At 40.6% G+C, this 17085-nt stretch overlaps 1 protein-coding gene across 1 annotated transcript; it reads right to left on the bottom strand.

Moving 5' to 3' along the window:
• Positions 1–6778: 6778 nt before the first annotated feature.
• LOC105491223 (dynein light chain roadblock-type 2) lies at positions 6779–16661 on the bottom strand. The gene is made up of 4 exons (XM_011757421.2): positions 16525–16661; positions 14251–14326; positions 7885–8052; positions 6779–7027 (listed from the first exon to the last, which is right to left on the bottom strand). Exons 1-4 carry the CDS (start codon positions 16525–16527, stop codon positions 6984–6986), a joined length of 291 nt encoding a protein of 96 aa, XP_011755723.1. The 5' UTR covers positions 16528–16661; the 3' UTR covers positions 6779–6983.
• Between the last annotated feature and the right edge of the window lie 424 nt (positions 16662–17085).

Genomic DNA, 17085 nt, shown 5'->3' with positions numbered 1-17085 from the left:
TACTGCCAGTATTTTACAGGTGAGGATTCTGAGATCAGAGATGTTAATTTCCTTGCCAAATATCTGGTGAATACACGATGCAAGGGACTGGCTACCAGTGTGTGCTGGAATCAAGTATTGAGGTTTGGGTGCCTCTTTTGACATTTAAGAACTTGATTGACCTTGGGCAATCTGTGAAACTTCTCTGTGCCTTAGTGTTCTTATCTGTAAAATGAGAATGTTGTGAGGATTTAATGTGCCTGTCACATAGTAAATGATCAACAAATGTTAGCTGTTGCTGCCTATGTTCTTCTTGTTATTTTTATTATTGATGGCCAGGCTGTGAGCCAAAGACAGACCTGTCTGGCTACAAAGCAGTATCCTTTCTTCTGTACCTCACTGCCTTCTGGCAAAAAGGGTGAGTAGGAAGTCAGGTTATTCCATACTGTACTTTATCCCTTTTTTCTAGCATGTGTAGCTCCACCGCTCCAGACGCTCTCGGACACCTGGAGTGCTGCTTCGGAAATGCATCTGCCCAGAGTTCAGGTGGCCCATTCTTTTTCTAGCCAATGACAGAGGCAGAGGCTAGTCACCAGGTGGAAATAAACTAAAGTCCCTGCTTCCCAGTGAGAGTGACACCTCAGTGTCTCTCTGTCCCCCAGAGCTCCACCTCCTGACAGGCCCATCAGTGCCCTGTCTTCCTGGCTGGCCATATTGGAAGCGAGGGAGGGAGTGACCACGACCCCATTGCTCAGGGCCTCTGATTAGTGCTCACTTCCTGAGCTGGCTCCACTTCCTCCACTGTGTCTGATTAAAACAGCCAGGGGCGACCCAAATATAGCCCAAAATTGTTGGTTAAAATCTTTTTGGTTTCAGGCAACAGAAACCTACTCTGGCGGTGTATACAAAATACAGAACTTATTGTAAGACCTCAGGGCTGTCACATAGAATCCAAGTGCCAAAATGCAGCTGAGGACCCAGAAAACTGCAGGGAGCCCCTGGAATGAACACTGTACCTCTCGTTCCATGTCACGATGCACAACTGCAGCATTCTTTTCTTCTTAGAACTGGCTTTCTCTGCTGCTCCCGTGTGGAACACATGGCTACCCCCAACACCTGTGTTTTCATGCATAGGTTGAGCCACATGGAAATTTTCCTCTGACTGTCTTCCATATCTAAATACTAAGGAAACATCTCTGATTGGCCTCACCTGGACCACGTCTTTACCACGGACCAACCAGATGAAATTGCATTTGGATATTAAACATGAACAGGAATTCTAGTTGGGAATGTGGAAATGCTAACCAAATGACAAGGAAAGGGATTTACACAAAATTGTTCACCACAGGATCACCATTCTATAAACCTATTAATATTTACAATTAAAGATGAGAGGAGGCCACAGTGAGATGCATTAAATGGCTTGTATTGTGGCAAACTTTTATTTTGCTGCCATTGCTGTTATTAATAAGAGTAATTGGCATCTATGCTGTCCTGTATAGTTCAGAATTCAAGGCCGCTGTGGGTGGACATTCTTCACATTTGTAGACAGGAAAACTGAGGTTCAGAGTTGTTGACCCTGCTAATAAGTCAAAGAGTCAGACCTCAGATCTCATGTTCTCTCAACTGTATCGTATTGTTTCTCAAGTTGTAAAGTTGACCAAAGAGAGAGGATTTTAAAATTAATTCTGCATGTGGTGGGAGTGTTCCAGGCTGGTGAAATCTATAGAGGGAGCCCCGAAACCATATGTGCTGAAGGGAAATACAGAATGGAGGTTCCCTGGGGTAAGAAGCCAGGAGGAAGTAAGAAGATTCAGTGTTATCTTCTATGGGTTCAAGGAATGGCTGGGTGCATGGCTAACCCTCTATGTCAAATCTTGCATAAGAAATGTACCAGAAAAGATTTATGAACCTTATGTAGTTCAAACTGTCAGGGAATGCCTGAGTTTCCATTATTAGAGATGTTTTTGTATTACAGGAGTCATCTAGCCCCATGATTCTCAGAATTTGAGAGACCAACTTATCTTTGTAAGTCCCTCGTTGAAGATGTTATACCTCTCTGAAAGCTGTTATGCCCCCACATATGATCCATGTTTTCCTGTCTTTTTGTTTGTTTGTTTTGTTTTGAGACAGAGTTTCGCTCTTGTTGCCCAGGCTGGAGTGCAATGGTTCACTGCAACCTCTGCCTCCTGGGTTCAAGTGATTCTCGTGCCTCAGCCTCCCGAGTAGCTGGGATTATAGATGCCCGCCACCACACCCAGCTAATTTTTGTATTTTTAGTAGAGACGGGGTTTCACCATGTTGGCAGGGCTGGTAACTCCTGACCTCAGGTGATCCATCTGCCTCAGCCTCCCAAAGTGCTGGGATTACAGGCGTGAGACACTGTGTCCGGCCTTTCTTGTCTTTTTCTTCAACAAAGAATATAAGACAAAATATTGGTTGAATGAATATCTATACGCAATTCACCTACACATGTGATAGTTTCCATTTCAAGGACATTACATTGTTTTCTAACATTAAAAGAGTGGAAATATTTTGCCCCATATCAAACACAAATTGGAGATAATTCTAATTTTTCAAAGACCAAGAGGGGAGACAAAATGTCCACCCTTAGTCTGTAGTAATTCTGGCTTTAGGAGAGAATAGGTAATGTATTTCAAAAGCCAGAATATACCCAGTCAGAGGGTCTGCTGGAGGCACTGCTCTGGAGACCTAGGCGGGTTCCCATCCATCCTCTACTCGGATAGTCCAGCCGTTCAGAGATGAAGATTTGGGAGCTCATAATGCTAATGATGTGTAAATTCATTTTCACCTATTTTATTAAGCTGGTCTTTTCAGGTTCATTATCATTAATATTTGTGGTTGGAATATGTTCCTCCAGAGACTCTGCAAATAGCTCTTCTATTGTTCAGGTAAAATTTATAGCAAGTTAGACTAAGAGGGAGCACGGTATGAGCCCAGGTTTTCATTTCCCCTAGGAACTGAAAGCTTTGCTGATGGTTTTGGATGGGTGTGAATCTTCAGTCTATAGGTCCAGCCATCTTTTAGATATAGGTCATTAACTATGCTATTATGAATCCAAGAAGGAGTATCAAGTTGTAGGTGCCAGAATGGAGAGAGGTGTGGTGCAAACTTCCCGAGATCACATCCTCCTTTGTTGTAATTGGCTCTGGCAAATTCTTCCTTTTGCTGCCACAGTCTCTGCCCCAACAAAGCCTCACAGTTTCCTCTAGATGCAAAGGTACAGGCAGGACTGTAAATGCAACTACTGTGAGTTTCCTGCCCAGTGGGATGGAAGTGTCTTCCTCCCCTTAAGGCCCACATAGAGTTCTGGCACTTGCATCCGTGCCATCTGCACCTGCCAGAGATTTCACACTGCTATGTTGCAAATAGGGCTTGAAGTTTCTGGCCGTGTCAGGAGGAAGGAAGTGGCTTTACCACTCAGCCATGCATCTGATGACAAGCTCTGGGTGGGCAGGAAACAATGGGAAGAAGACAGATTTGGGTATTAGAATCAAATGTTACCTCTGGTACACTTTAAAATGAGCTATTCTGTGCCTCCTAAAAACAATTTTTGGGGATGGTATGGAGGGATCTCACAAGGGCATGAGCCCCTGATAATGTCATAAGTGCCAGTTCGATAGGCACAGCCAGACCAATACAAGTTCACATACCTGATGTCTTAAAGACACCTGACACCAGGCTCAGGTGAAATCCCCACCTGTAAAGCCAAAGGGTCGGATAGATGATCTCTATGGTTCTTTCCAAGTGTGAAAATTTGAGACTCTAAAAAGAATGGATTCCCCTTCACTAGTGTATTTTCTTGTCATTTAGATTCTAGCAAGACCTTGTTTGTGTTGCAAACTGTTAGCAGATGCTGAAGCTGTCCAGGGCTGAGTGAGTACCATGTTACTCAGGCTTCAATAGGCTGAAGGAAGAGGTTGAGATGAAGGCAGTCACTCACCTGTGTTGAAGACCTGCTCTGCAGCTTCATTTCCTGTCATTACAGACTGTGTCTGGGCCCAATCAGAGGGGCCTGTGGGGAATGGGGGGCAGGTGGCACTGGGGTCTCTAGGGAGAGCAAATACAAATTGGATACCACCTAGAGGTTGCGAAGTGGAGAATAAGTTTCTAAGAACAGCTAAAAAATGAAAGAGACATGACAACCAAATGCAGCATGTGATCCTTGATAGGCCCTTAGATTTTTTTACAAAGCTATAAAGAACATTATTGGGACCACTGTGCCAGTTTGAATATGATTGCATATTATGTGATATTATTGCATTAATATTAAATTTCTTAAGTATGAAACTGGTGTGGTGGTTATTAAGAGGATTCTTTAATTTTTGGAGAAATACCTGCTATTATAATATATGCAGCTTTTATATGCTATGTGTGTGTGCATATATATCTATATCTATAATATGTACTTTATAGAGATGAAACAAATATCATAAAATATTAACAGTTGTTGAATGTAGGTGAAGCTTGTATGCTGTTCCTTGTGCTATTCTTTCTAATCTTCCATAAGTCTGAAGTCTTTTAAAATAAAAAGTGTGGGAAAGTGGCCCCAAAGTCAGCTATGTGCCATAGCGTAGCTTACCTATCCTACAATCCTTCTGGGTTTATTCATCCCACAGGTTAAGGCGGACACACTCCTGTTATACTTTGGGCTCATTTCCTTATTTGCTCTGTTCTCTCTGCAGACAGAGTCAGCAACCTCCTTATAATTGTGTGGCTTGATGATGTGCGGAGTTGTCCCTAAAACTCATTTGTATGTGTCTGGGGCTACTCCTCCTCACTACCCAAATAAGAGCCATTTTTGAGTGGTGGCAACAATGTTGGCAAAAGCAAGTATTTGTTGAATATTCACTGTGTGCTAGGCATTTTATCTGTATCAGCTCACCTGATTCTCATAAACAAGCCTTGGTTAGGTTTTCTTATCACCCTGTTTTATAAATGAGGTGATGAAGCTCCTAATGTTGACAAGCAGCAGAGCCAGAATTTGAAGAATCTAGGGCCAATGACTCTAAAACCTTCATTCCTGACCACGACTCAGCATGTCTCAGCCTGCAGCTGCATTGCAACTACCTGGAGAACATTTGCAAAACTGACATGTGCAGGCCCTGCTCCCAGGAGTACTGAGTTATGCAGTGGGGCTCCGACATCTGTTGCATGCAAAGATTTGGCTGTTTGGCTTCAGTCCCCCTTGTCTCCCTCAGCCTTGGGTGAGTTTCATCCATGACCTGTCTCCTCTCCCATCACCACTTGGGAGAGTAAATCCCTTTAACCTTAGGGATTTGGTGTGGCTCTTCCTTTCTGCTGATACCACTGTCTGTCAGGGTTGGCTATGATAGTCTCACAGGGTGCAAATTGGGGCCAGTGGTGTGGCTGCACTAATAAACTTACCAGGCATCATTCTCACACTTGGCTTCATGTGGAGCTGTGGCAGGAACTTAGGTGAAAGTACCTGCGGACGCTTGCGTTGGGTAACCTGTGCCTCCTGACAAGAATCTTCTGGGGAAGGAGGACAGAGGCCCGAGGAGGAGGAGCAGGCTTCAGCTGTAGCTGTAATGTTTCATTTCTTATTTTTTGGATGAATCTCAAGAGAATGATGCACAGGGAAAAAGTCAATCCCTAAAGGTTACATATTGTATTTATTCCTCTTACTTTTTTTTTTTTTCTTTAGACAGAGTCTAACTCTGTTGTAGCTCAGGCTGGAGTGAAGTGGTGCAATCTTGGCTCACTGCAACCTCCACCTCCCAGGTTCAAATGATTCTCCTGCCTCAGCCTCCCGAGTAGCTGGGATTACAGGCATGTGCCACCATGCCTGGCTAGTTTTTGTACTTTTTAGTTGAGATGGGGTTTCACCATGTTGGCCAGGCTGGTCTCAAACTCCTGACCTCAGGTGATCTGCTTGCCTCGGCCTCCCAAAATGCTGAGATTACAGGTGGGAGCCACCGTGCCTGGCCTACATAACATTTTTGATATTAAAAAATTATATCAATGGAGGACAACTTAGTGGCTGTCAGGGGTCAAGGGTTGAAGGGAGGTGCTACCAAAGGGCATCTGAGGAATCCTGCCAGGGATGCAAATATTCTGTGTCTTGACTGAGTCACTATCAATTTCCTGGTTGTGATACTGTCCTAGGGTTTTGGAGGATGTTTCTACAGGGGGAAACTGTATAAAGGGCACACAGAATCACTATATTATTTCTAAAAATTTCACATGAAACTTCAGTTATCTCAAAATGCAAAGTTTAGTTGGAAAAAAAGAGGATATAAAGCAAATGTGGTAAAATGTTAACATCTCTTCTTTGTGGGTTTGGGGTACATAGAAATCTGTTAGATTTGTTGTTGTTATTTTCATGATTTTCTGAATGTTTGCAACATCCAGTAAAAATCAAACCCTCTGGAGTTATATACTCAGCCTTATATGTATGAAACCTTGCCTAAGACTCATTCCTGGCCCGCTCAGACTGGTGTGCTAGAAGCACAAGTACGAGGGATGGAGGAGCTTCTTAGGTTGGCACTGGCCCCAGTGGCAACCATGCTTCTGACTTCCTGCTGTCCTTATTTAACCTGGGAAACCATTGAATACTCTTTGAGTATTGGGACTTTCTATTCTCCGTATAGCTCCCACAATGCTCTACTGAATCTCCTTGGTCTACCACAGAAATGGGTGAAATTCTACTTCTGTACTTGGTGACAGCTACTTCTAGACTAAAAGAATTGTCACAAGGAGCGCTGTCTTATTAGAATCCTTGGTTTTGTGTATTATAAGACAATAGAGACGTATATACCAGAATTCATTTATTGTATCACTAAAGTACAACTTCACAATATAATCAAAAGGGACTAAATGAGACATGCAGAACAGTTTAGATGTAGAAATAGAAAAGAATGTTTGAAGGGTCAGTTAGATTGAAATAGAATTTTAATAATCACGAGAGAGCCAAGTGTTTCTAACCCAGTGTCGCTTAGACAGCCTTGGCCATCGCAGGTCTATTCACATGGATTCTGAATGACGATCAGAAGATATTCCTTATCTATGGAGAGATGGACAAAATCAATTCACCCTTAATTTAAATTTAATCAAGGAATATTTCAACTAGACTGCTGTTCTCTTCAAAACATCACATGGACCTTATGTAGACAGATGGTTTCCCACCCTGGCTGCACATCAGAATTACCTGTTGAGCCTTTAGAAAATACCCATTTCCTAGGGCCTCAGAGATTCTGATTTCATTGGTTTGGGGTGGAGTTGCAGGAATGGAAAAATTTTTTAAAAGTCCTCCAAGTGATTTAATGTGTAGCCAGGGTGAGGACACTGGTGTAGAAAAAACTTCATTTAGTTTATAGGCAATTCTGATTTGATGGATTTACTATAGAGGTTTGTTCTAGATTAGTTTAGTGGCATAGGTCCCATGGTACAGTCATTTTGTAACATTGTGAACCTAATTCCTTCAGGGAAAGGAGTGTTTCTGTGGCTGCTCTTCTGGTAGACCTGGGAGATGTACTTTCCTCATAGGGAGGGTTTAAGAACCTACAGGCCTTGGGTTCACTGCCTACTTTATCTGCAGGACAGGGAACATTTCTCCCATTCTGCAGAGTCTGTATGCTAAGTTTGCTGAAAATGAGACCTACATTTTCTAAATTTTTCCATTACTAATAATAAATGCAAGTGGGCAAAATTCAACCTGTTCTAAAGTCATGGGGTCATATTAATTGCTAATTTCATAGAATTTTTAGGTTGGGATTTTTACATTCAAATATCATTTTGTAATAGAAGAATATTATGTTTTATATTGCATACTAAAATCTATACTTCCCATTCATAGAAACAAGGCTTTTTATCTTGCAAAGTAGAAAGATGATTTAACTAGGAAATGAAATGCCAAATTACCTGGAGCTACCATGATTTCATGTTTCTTTGATCTGATCCTAAGAAAAGTCAGGTCGTTCTGAGGATCAATATCACGAACTGTGCTTTTGGCTTTCATTGTTAGGTGATGAAGAAGGCCTGCATATTGAACAGTTGTTGAGTTGTCCAAGGTTGTTCGGATGGGAATACCTATTATGAAATTTAATTTTGGTTAATAATTTTCTGACTAGAAAAGTAATATGTACATTGTGAAAGTACTGGAAAACACTGATAATTGTAAAGTGGAGGAAAAAGTTATGGCTTATCACTCTCTGGTAACAATTTTAGTTTATTTCCCTCCAATCTTTTTGTCTCTGTTGATTTTTAAGTATAGTTGTGTGAAACTATATTTACAAATTTGACTGTTGCTTTTTTCTTCATTAAAATTATAACATACGAGTTGTCCTTGTTGACAGTGTCATCAACATTATTTTTAATAACTGCATACTTACTATTTTATGGACATATAATACAGTCCATCTCCTATTGTTTGGTCATTTTGTATCTTATATTTTTTATATAGCTAATGGGGTGGTGATGAACGTTTTTGTGCATAAATCTTTCAGAAGCTGTTAACTGACTACTTGAGTACTAAGTTAACATATTTTTAGATGAAATGCACTCCCCCGAATATCTTGTCTACAGTGAGTCTGCTTTGAAGTGCTTGATCTGTGACATGGTGTTAGTCTTCTTCCCTGAGGCCAGAAACATAAAGGGATATCACCACACATGCTAGACGGTACATCAAAAGGGACTCCTCACACAGTATTTTGCAAACCTTAAATTTTATGTTAGAAAATGTGGTAATAGGAGCCGCGGTGGCTCAGGCCGGTTGCTCTGGCACTCGGGGAGGCGAGGCTACATGTTCGAGGCCAACCTGGTCAACATTGATTGAAAAAAAAGAAAATGTGGTAATAAGGATATTGTAGTTTTGCTGTGCATTCCCTGGTTTGCACTCATTTTTGGTGTAAACACTATTAAATTTGGCTACTTGTGTGCTCCATTGTTTGTTTGTTTGTTTTGAGACGGAGTCTCGCTGTCCTAGGTCCAGGCTGGAGTGCAACGGCAGGATCTCGGCTCACTGCAACCTCCGCCTCCTGGGTTCCAGCAATTCTCCTCCCTCAGCTTCCCAAGTAGCTGGAGTAGCTGAGACTGCGGGCACCCACCACCACGCCTGGCTAATTGCTGTATTTTTCGTAGAGACAGGGTTTCACCATGTTGGCTAGGCTGAACTCCTGACCTCAGGTGATCCACCCGCCTCATGTCTCCCAAAGTGCTGGGATTACAGGCGTGAGCCACCATGCCCAGCATGCTCTATTGTTCTGTTACACAAGTTTAAAACAGAAACTATTAACTGGAAAATTCTAGCCAGAAGAATATGCAAGTGTAATTCAATTCAGTTGAAATCAATCTAACTCAACTTGGAACACCCAGCATTAATGCCTATTATGTACCAGGCACTGTGGTAGGTATTTTACATATATCGTATCTAATGAGAGATAGCCTTCATATTATTATTATTATTTTTTTGAGATGGAGTCTCGCCTTTTCGCCCAGGCTGGAGTGCAGTGGCCGGGTCTCAGCTCACTGCAAGCTCCGCCTCCCGGGTTTACGCCATTCTCCTGCCTCAGCCTCCCGAGTAGCTGGGACTACAGGCGCCCGCCACCATGCCCGGCTAGTTTTTTGTATTTTTTTTAGTAGAGACGGGGTTTCACTGTGTTAGCCAGGATGGTCTCGATCTCCTGACCTCATGATCTGCCCGTCTCGGCCTCCCAAAGTGCTGGGATTACAGGCTTGAGCCACTGCGCCCGGCCGCCTTCATATTATTTTGAGAAGAACTAGATAGCCAGAGAATTCCAGGGATTTGATTTGCAATGTGCTTTTATTTTAGGAGGAGATATGAAGGTGAATTTGGGATCGCTATCAAATTCCTTAGGTATCTGTATTAAGGGCACTCAAGAATGAGCCTAACATGGCTCCTGGTTTCCTTCAGAGAATGTAGCTCCAGAAACTATTAAACAAGAAGAGCACTTTCAAGAGTAGAAGAGTGTTACAAACTTAGGATTTTACCAGGTTTTCATAAAAATCTTGAAGACCATCAATTTTGACTTTGAAAAGACTGATTTCTCTTTCTTTTAAGATAACTGCTGTGCCCAGAATGTTTTGCTAAACAGTATGAGGATAATATTTACAGGAAAACCTATTCAATAAATAAAGCATCATAAAAACCTTGCTAATCTTTTAGTATGATTTGCTGGCCACTTTTTCCCTGGAAGGCAGTCAGCTGTCTTGCATACCTGAAGGTCACAAAACATGGATCTTTAACAAGCAGGAAATGGAAATGTGGCAACACGCAACCTTTGATGGGAACTTTTTGACGAGCAGTTTTATTTTGCATCCTAAGTAGTGACTACCTACTAAGGGTGCAATGCTCAGTAGCAAAACAAGAAATACAACCAGAATAAATTATTTAAAATGTAGGTGACAGGATTATGAATCAGATGCTCAGGTCTATTTAGTCAGTCTGTTCATGATCCAAGTCAATAAATAAAACAGCTAGCCTTTTTGAATAATAAGTGTGCACAGTGGAAACACGTGGAGTTTTTCGTATCTGCCATACACACTTGGAAAAAATCAATCAACAAATATTTATTGAACTCTTGCTTGGCACCATGTGAGGTAATTAAAAAATAATTTATTGAGAAGTAATTTTAGCATATGGTATAAAATTTACCCACTTCCCTTCTGAGAAACAACTACTGGTTTCTTAGAGCCTTCTAGAGACATTCTAGGTCTATTCAAGAATGTATGTGTTTGTGTTTGTAATTTTCATTTTAATGATACCATTCTCTATTTCGTACCTTGATTTTTAAATTTAATACTCTTTGGAAATTGTCTGATTCTGTACACGTAAGTCACACATATTAGTGACTGAATAATAGTCTTGTTGAATAGATGTTTTGTAATATACTTAATATGTCCTACTGATGAGCATTTAGGCTGTTCTCAATCTTTGACTTTTGTAAACAAGGCTACTTAATATGTCCTTGGTCATCTCATTTCACATTTGTATATATGTGTAGGATAATTTCCTAAAATGAAGCTCCTAGAACAAAGAGCATATGTATTCTAAAATTTGATGGCACTACTTTACTACTCTCTATGATCCTAGTAAGCCAGCACCCGTTATTTCAATTTGTCATCTTCAACTGCACATTTGTGCTCTGGTTGATAGATTGTATTTCAAAATAAAAGGAATTGGCTGGATGGCTGTTACAATCTAATGAAACTCAAATGATAGATTGTTAGAAATGTCAGGAATATTTAAAATTAAGAGCCTGTAGAAATCAGACTTATGTACATAAGAAAATATGACAGATCTGACTGCCTGGGGGACAAACATACATATTTGCCAGTATCTAATTCAATGATCAGTGTTGCAATATTATAAACAACGAAAGGTTTTATAAATGAGAAACCAATGCTAACAAAAATCTACTCTAATTAAAATATGTAGCATTGGGCTAAACTGGGAAGACTACTTTACTGTCTTCAATAGGAAGTCTACGTTTCAGTAACAGTGAAACCGAAGGACTATATTTAACATGGCATATGATGATATCTAAATGAATAAGCATGGTAGAAGTCTGACCTAACCACAAATATAATCTGAAAATGCTAAAATGATTTGCCTAGAATTAGTAGACCACAACTGCTAGTAGAAAACAGTAATACATAAAACATCATCTTAGCTAAATATTTTGGTATTAAATTTCATGGGACTTCCCAAAGCTGAAAAGCTACAAAGCTACACTGTAATAAATGACGCTTTCATCTAAAATTGAGTAGGTTGTTGAAACTGAGTATTTTATTACATTCTGGTCACATAGTTTACACCATATGCCATTAATAAACATCCTTGTCATATACTCTGGTTATTAATAATCCAACCATAAAAATAAGCCCCTTATTTATATTTTAGGGAAAACAGGTTAATTTGGCTTTCAGGTAAAAACTCTTAAGTACCCAGAAACCTTGAAAAGTGTCTTGAATTCTAATATAAACTTATCCTAGTAGAGGTTAATTAGAAGTTAACGGGTATTGAAAATAATATTTTGTTGCCTTCGGATAACAGAAGTGTTAATTGAGGAACCTCAGGAAAATAAAGTGAAAATCACTTTTCGTCTCACTACTCAGGGTGATCACTGTAACATATCCCTACTCTTCCTTCTCTATTTATTTGAAGTGTATGTGTGCACCTGACCATAGATAGGATTAGAACGCGCTGGTGACCGCTTTGTTCTCTGCTTTTTTCATCTAATACTGTGAGTTTTCCCAAGACCCTAAATAGTCTTCAACCTTTTAAATAGAGTAATGTTCATCAAGTAAATATTATATAGTTACTTTAAAAATTCCTGCACTGTTAGGATACATTTATTTACTTATTTGTTCTATTTATTTATTTATTGCTATTACATATGATGCCTCAGTGAGTATCCTCATACCTAAATATTTTCATCATCACTCTTTAGGATAAATTGCTAGGAGTAAAATTGTAGATCAAAGGGGGTGAATATTTTTCAGACGTTTGGCGCATATCACCAGGATTACCTACTTTAGACCAAGATCTTCCAAAGAATAACATTAGATGAGTGGTTCTGGGTGTCACAGGTGAATGTACCTGTACAGGGTTGAAGAGTGTCTCCCTAGACCCCCCAGATCCCCAAATTCAAGTCCAATATAAACCTCAGAAGGTGGCCTTATTTGGAAACAGGGTCTTTGCAGATGTAATTAGTTAAGATGAGGTCACACTGGATTCGCGTAGGCCCTAATCCAATAACTGGGGTTCTTATAATGAAACAGACAAGAGACACAAAGATGAGAATGCCACATCATGATGGAGGTGGAGATTGGAGTGATGTGTCTACAGGCCAAGGAACACTAAAGATTGACAACTACCAGAAGCTAGGAAGAGGTAAGGAATGATCCTTCCATAGTGTCTTCAGAGGAAGCATGAGCCTGCGGATATCTTGATTTCAACTTCTAACCTCCAGAACTGGAATAGAATACGTTTCTGTTGTTTTAAGTTACCAGGCGTGTTGTAGTTTGTTACTGCAGCCAAAGGAAACTAATGAACGACCTCTATGAAATCACATGGACGGCTCATCTTCGGAGCCATGGCAGAGTGTATGCAAATACCTGGAAATAAAATCAATGCAACCAGATCCATGTACTAGGGCTGAAATGCTTCCTGGAAATATTCTGCATAGTTCTTGACTTACCTGTAAGGCAGATCTTAAATCTTCTCTTCCCCTGATTATTCAAGCTCGAAAATTTATTATGTTCTATTATCTCTCTCATTCATTTGGCCTTGAGTTACTGGTTATAAAACAAATCAAATGCTTTATCTGTATAAATGAATAAAAAATCCCGACATTTTCATAACTAATTACTATTAAGTGTTGGGGATTATGCCAAGCACTCAACAATTATTGTCTCATTTAATGATCAAAACCACCAGTAAAATAGGTTATTGTGCATTCTTAGTGGTAAGGAGTTGTAGTTCAGAATTTAAGCAGACTTTCAGTTGGTAGTTGCTCAATAAGTATTTACTGATGGATTTTTCCAAGGCACTGAGTTGGTAATGGACCAAATCCATGGTTGCACCACAAATTATGTAAAGTAGCTACTCTTATTTTAACTAATGCTCTGGAATTTCTGGCACCCCTTGTCCTTACAAGTGTCTGAATTAGCAATGAAACCAGCAGGAACTCTTAAGAGGTTGCCACCATAGCTGAGCATGGAGCAATGTGCCAAAGTAATGTGCCAAAGTAACATGCCAAAGTAAATGCGATGTGGATTCTTAACAAGGATTGTGCAGCAAGAGCAAGTTTTTGGTAAGTCTACAGATTTCATAGTTGGAAATGTATAGGCTCTTCTTATACTACATCCACAAAGAGTACATTATAAATGATATCATTAATTCTCAAAGATTTTTAAATAAAATATGTTCAAGGAACACGTTCCACTTAAAATAAAGACTGAAATTCTGTATGGTTAATAATGTTGAAACAAAAACAAACTACCATCAATGATACTCTCCCTATCTTCTATATGACAGTTTTTTTTGGCACTTCTGAAATATTGGAAGAGAATTACCAAAGCTTTAAAAAGTAAACAATGTATAGTGCTTCTTAGGAGTATATAGACATTTTTAGACATGTCTTCTTCATATTTATGTCCCCAGATCTTAGCAGAGTGTTTTTTATATATATATATGGACTAACACAGCAAACAGGTTACTGGTTGGCTTCTGCATGTCAAGAAGATAGCCTGTGATATATTTACCTTCTGCATTTACAACCATAGTTCCAATAACCCCTTTATGGCTCTGGATCCTCTTCAAGGTTTCTTCCACCTCTGCCTGAAAGAGACCAGGAAGATAATTAACCAAAAGGGCCCTGTGGTAACTCCAACCCTAAGGAGAATAACGTTTGGAAAGATACCTACTCCCCTATCTCCATAACCTAAGGTGCCGAGTGTGATAATCTCAGATTTTTAAAAGACAGCTTTGAAATTGTCAAGTCCCACATAAATATACCTATATAAGACTCGTGGTTACAATCCTGATAAATCTCAGTAAGACAGCTTACTGCCTCACAGGAGTTCACTCCATATTTATCTGTTTCCATTTACTAGAAAATTATTCTTTACATTGCATGGAAATTTGTCCCAGATTATCTTTCATTCATTGACCCTGCTGTATTCAAATGAAAATTCCTTTTCTACATTATAGTGCTTTAGATATTTATAGAGCTATATCATGGCCTCCCTATGTCTAAAAGTAGTCCTTATTGAGAAATCTTATTTTCATTACTGTGACCTAATCAGTTCAGATGATTAAATTTAAAGGATATTCTATAAAAAACAAAGTATTCCAGGATTCTAGGATTTTCTTGATAACTATAGCTTCCATATCAGTGCAAGCTGAATGTCAACTATGAATGATTATTCTGGAATCTATTATTGTGTTTTAAACTCATTTGGAATCTTATGTGTAGACTGTATTGTACGTTTTCTTCCTCTCTAGAAAAGTCAAAGTCAAGAACTATCTTTTCCAAACCTGCAAATTGTTCATGACTGAGCAATCTCTGGATATTCTGAGTTCAAACAGTATTCTGCAAATTCTCTTGATGAGGGTTTGCTATATTCTTCTTTCCTCTATTGCACAGGTGAACATTATGTTACTTCAAGATAGTTTTCCTTTGCACTTGGTATGAGCATGAGCACTTACTTTCTCTATTTCAGCATCATAGCCAATGTTTTCTTAACTTTAGGCATTTTTATACTAGATTCATTATTCTTACCATTATGAATGCCATGTATATTATTTATCTAAGTATTCTTTAAATTATCTCACTGCTAAAAGTTTAAATAAATGCATTTTAAAAGGAAACCATATATCACTACCACAGATGGAAACCTGATGTTATTCCTCATAAATAGAAATAACTGTAAAACAAACAAAATGAACAAAATGAAGAGACAGCATATCATTAAATTCTACTGCAATGAAAGCTCTGAGCCTGAGGCCTGCTCTTTAGATGAAAAATGGAAACTTCCAAATGACAGTGGTATTAAGGACCTAATAGTAACAGAAATTTTCTCCTGTATGTAGTCTGAAGGTTGAACAAAAAGGAAGAGGAATAACTTTCTCACGATGTGATTCATTCTTATTTAGCATTTCTGGGCCATCTTATGTAGCAACGAATGTTTGCATCTCACTTTGAGAAACACTGCACTAAACCGTAAACGCTGAACAGGGGATCAATAATTTACTGCATTTTGGGCAATCTTTTAAGACGATGTCCACAGCTTCTTGAAGCCACTGTGTCCTCATTTATCTTTCTCCCTGTTACTTATCTCCCAAACTCCTTTCTTTTCTTTCCCTGGCCTTTCCATTTCTCCACCCAGTTGTTTCTCGTCTCATGACTTCTGAGTGCTCCTAGTACAATTTCTTAATCCCCATCTCCAATCCCCGTTTCATTCCTCTCTTAATGACCTTTGCTTTCCACAGTTTCTACTTTTTTTTTTTTCTTACTCCTTTTTTTTGGGGGAGGAGGAGGAGGGGAGCGAGTCTCCCATCACTTACTTCCTTTTTCTTTATTTCCCTTTCTTCTTTTTCAGTATCTTCCCTTCTCACCCTTGCATTCCCTTGCTTTCCCTGTCCCACCTCTTCCTTCTCTCTAAGGGTCTGATTTTTTTCCTTTCCATCTCGGCCTCCCGCCCCGTCTTTGGAAACTTTCCTGGCTCCCCGGATTTCTCACTCCCCTGAGCATTCTTCACCCTCTCGATCTCTCTCTTTCCTTTCTCAACATCAACCCTCCCTATGTACCACCCCCGCGAAATCAATTCCCAAGACAGCTTCCACTCATCTAGACATCTTCTTCCCCCTTTCCAAGGTCTCCCTCTCGCCCCTCCAAGAAAATCCTGGAGCCACCAGTCTCCGCCGCGGCCCCTGGACCGTCCGTGCCTTGGGGGGCCCCAGGAGCCGGGCAGCGAAGGTCCTTGCCGGTAGGCGTCCTTCGAGCGCCGGGGCGTAGACGGAGACGCTAGATTTACCATCGCGGAGGCCGCGAAACTCTGGGCTCAGGCCGGCGGCACAGACTCCCGGGATGTCAACAACGCTACCAGCCGTAGCTAGGAGACAAAGGAGGAAGTGGCCCCCGGAAGCTTCGGGGCCGCGCCTGCGTGCTCGCGGATCGGCTTTTCCGCCCTGACCGTGCTCCTGATGCCTCCCGGCCGCCGTAGGCGAAGGTTCGCGGAAGCGGCGAGCAGGCGCTTACCTGAGGTTCGCCCAATCCTGGGGCGGTGGGGCCCGGGAGGGAAGAGGGAAGTGGGTCAGGATCCCGGTCTGTGTTCATCCATTCATTCATTCGTTGAGGCACGAATTAATGTAATAGCCACTCATTCGTTCAAGAACTGCTGATTCACCACCCACCAGGTGCCAGGGAGAAGGACAAAATGCACCAAAAAGTGCCGGAAGCAGTAATGTCCACGTGTGATACTTGCCTTGGAGCAAGTAAACAGGGAACAGGGCCATCTGACTCTGGGGTTGGGCTGCTCTAGGGGTTTGGTGATATTCTTAGCTGCCTATGACCGTCCATTAGTACTGCCCTGTGC

Source organism: Macaca nemestrina, chromosome 18 (genome assembly GCF_043159975.1).
Source record: "Macaca nemestrina isolate mMacNem1 chromosome 18, mMacNem.hap1, whole genome shotgun sequence".
Lineage (NCBI taxonomy): Eukaryota > Metazoa > Chordata > Mammalia > Primates > Cercopithecidae > Macaca > Macaca nemestrina.
Note: the sequence above shows the minus strand (reverse complement) of the source record. Positions and strands in the feature narration are given on the sequence as shown.

Excerpts from the sequence above, each read along its gene's own strand:
- LOC105491223 (XM_011757421.2), bottom strand. Across the intron at positions 8,053-14,250 it reads TATGGTTGTAAATGCAGAAG|GTATTCCCATCCGAACAACC; the intron begins GTAAATATATCA and ends ATTTCATAATAG. Across the intron at positions 7,028-7,884 it reads TGAAATCATGGTAGCTCCAG|ATAAGGAATATCTTCTGATC; the intron begins GTAATTTGGCAT and ends ATCTCTCCATAG.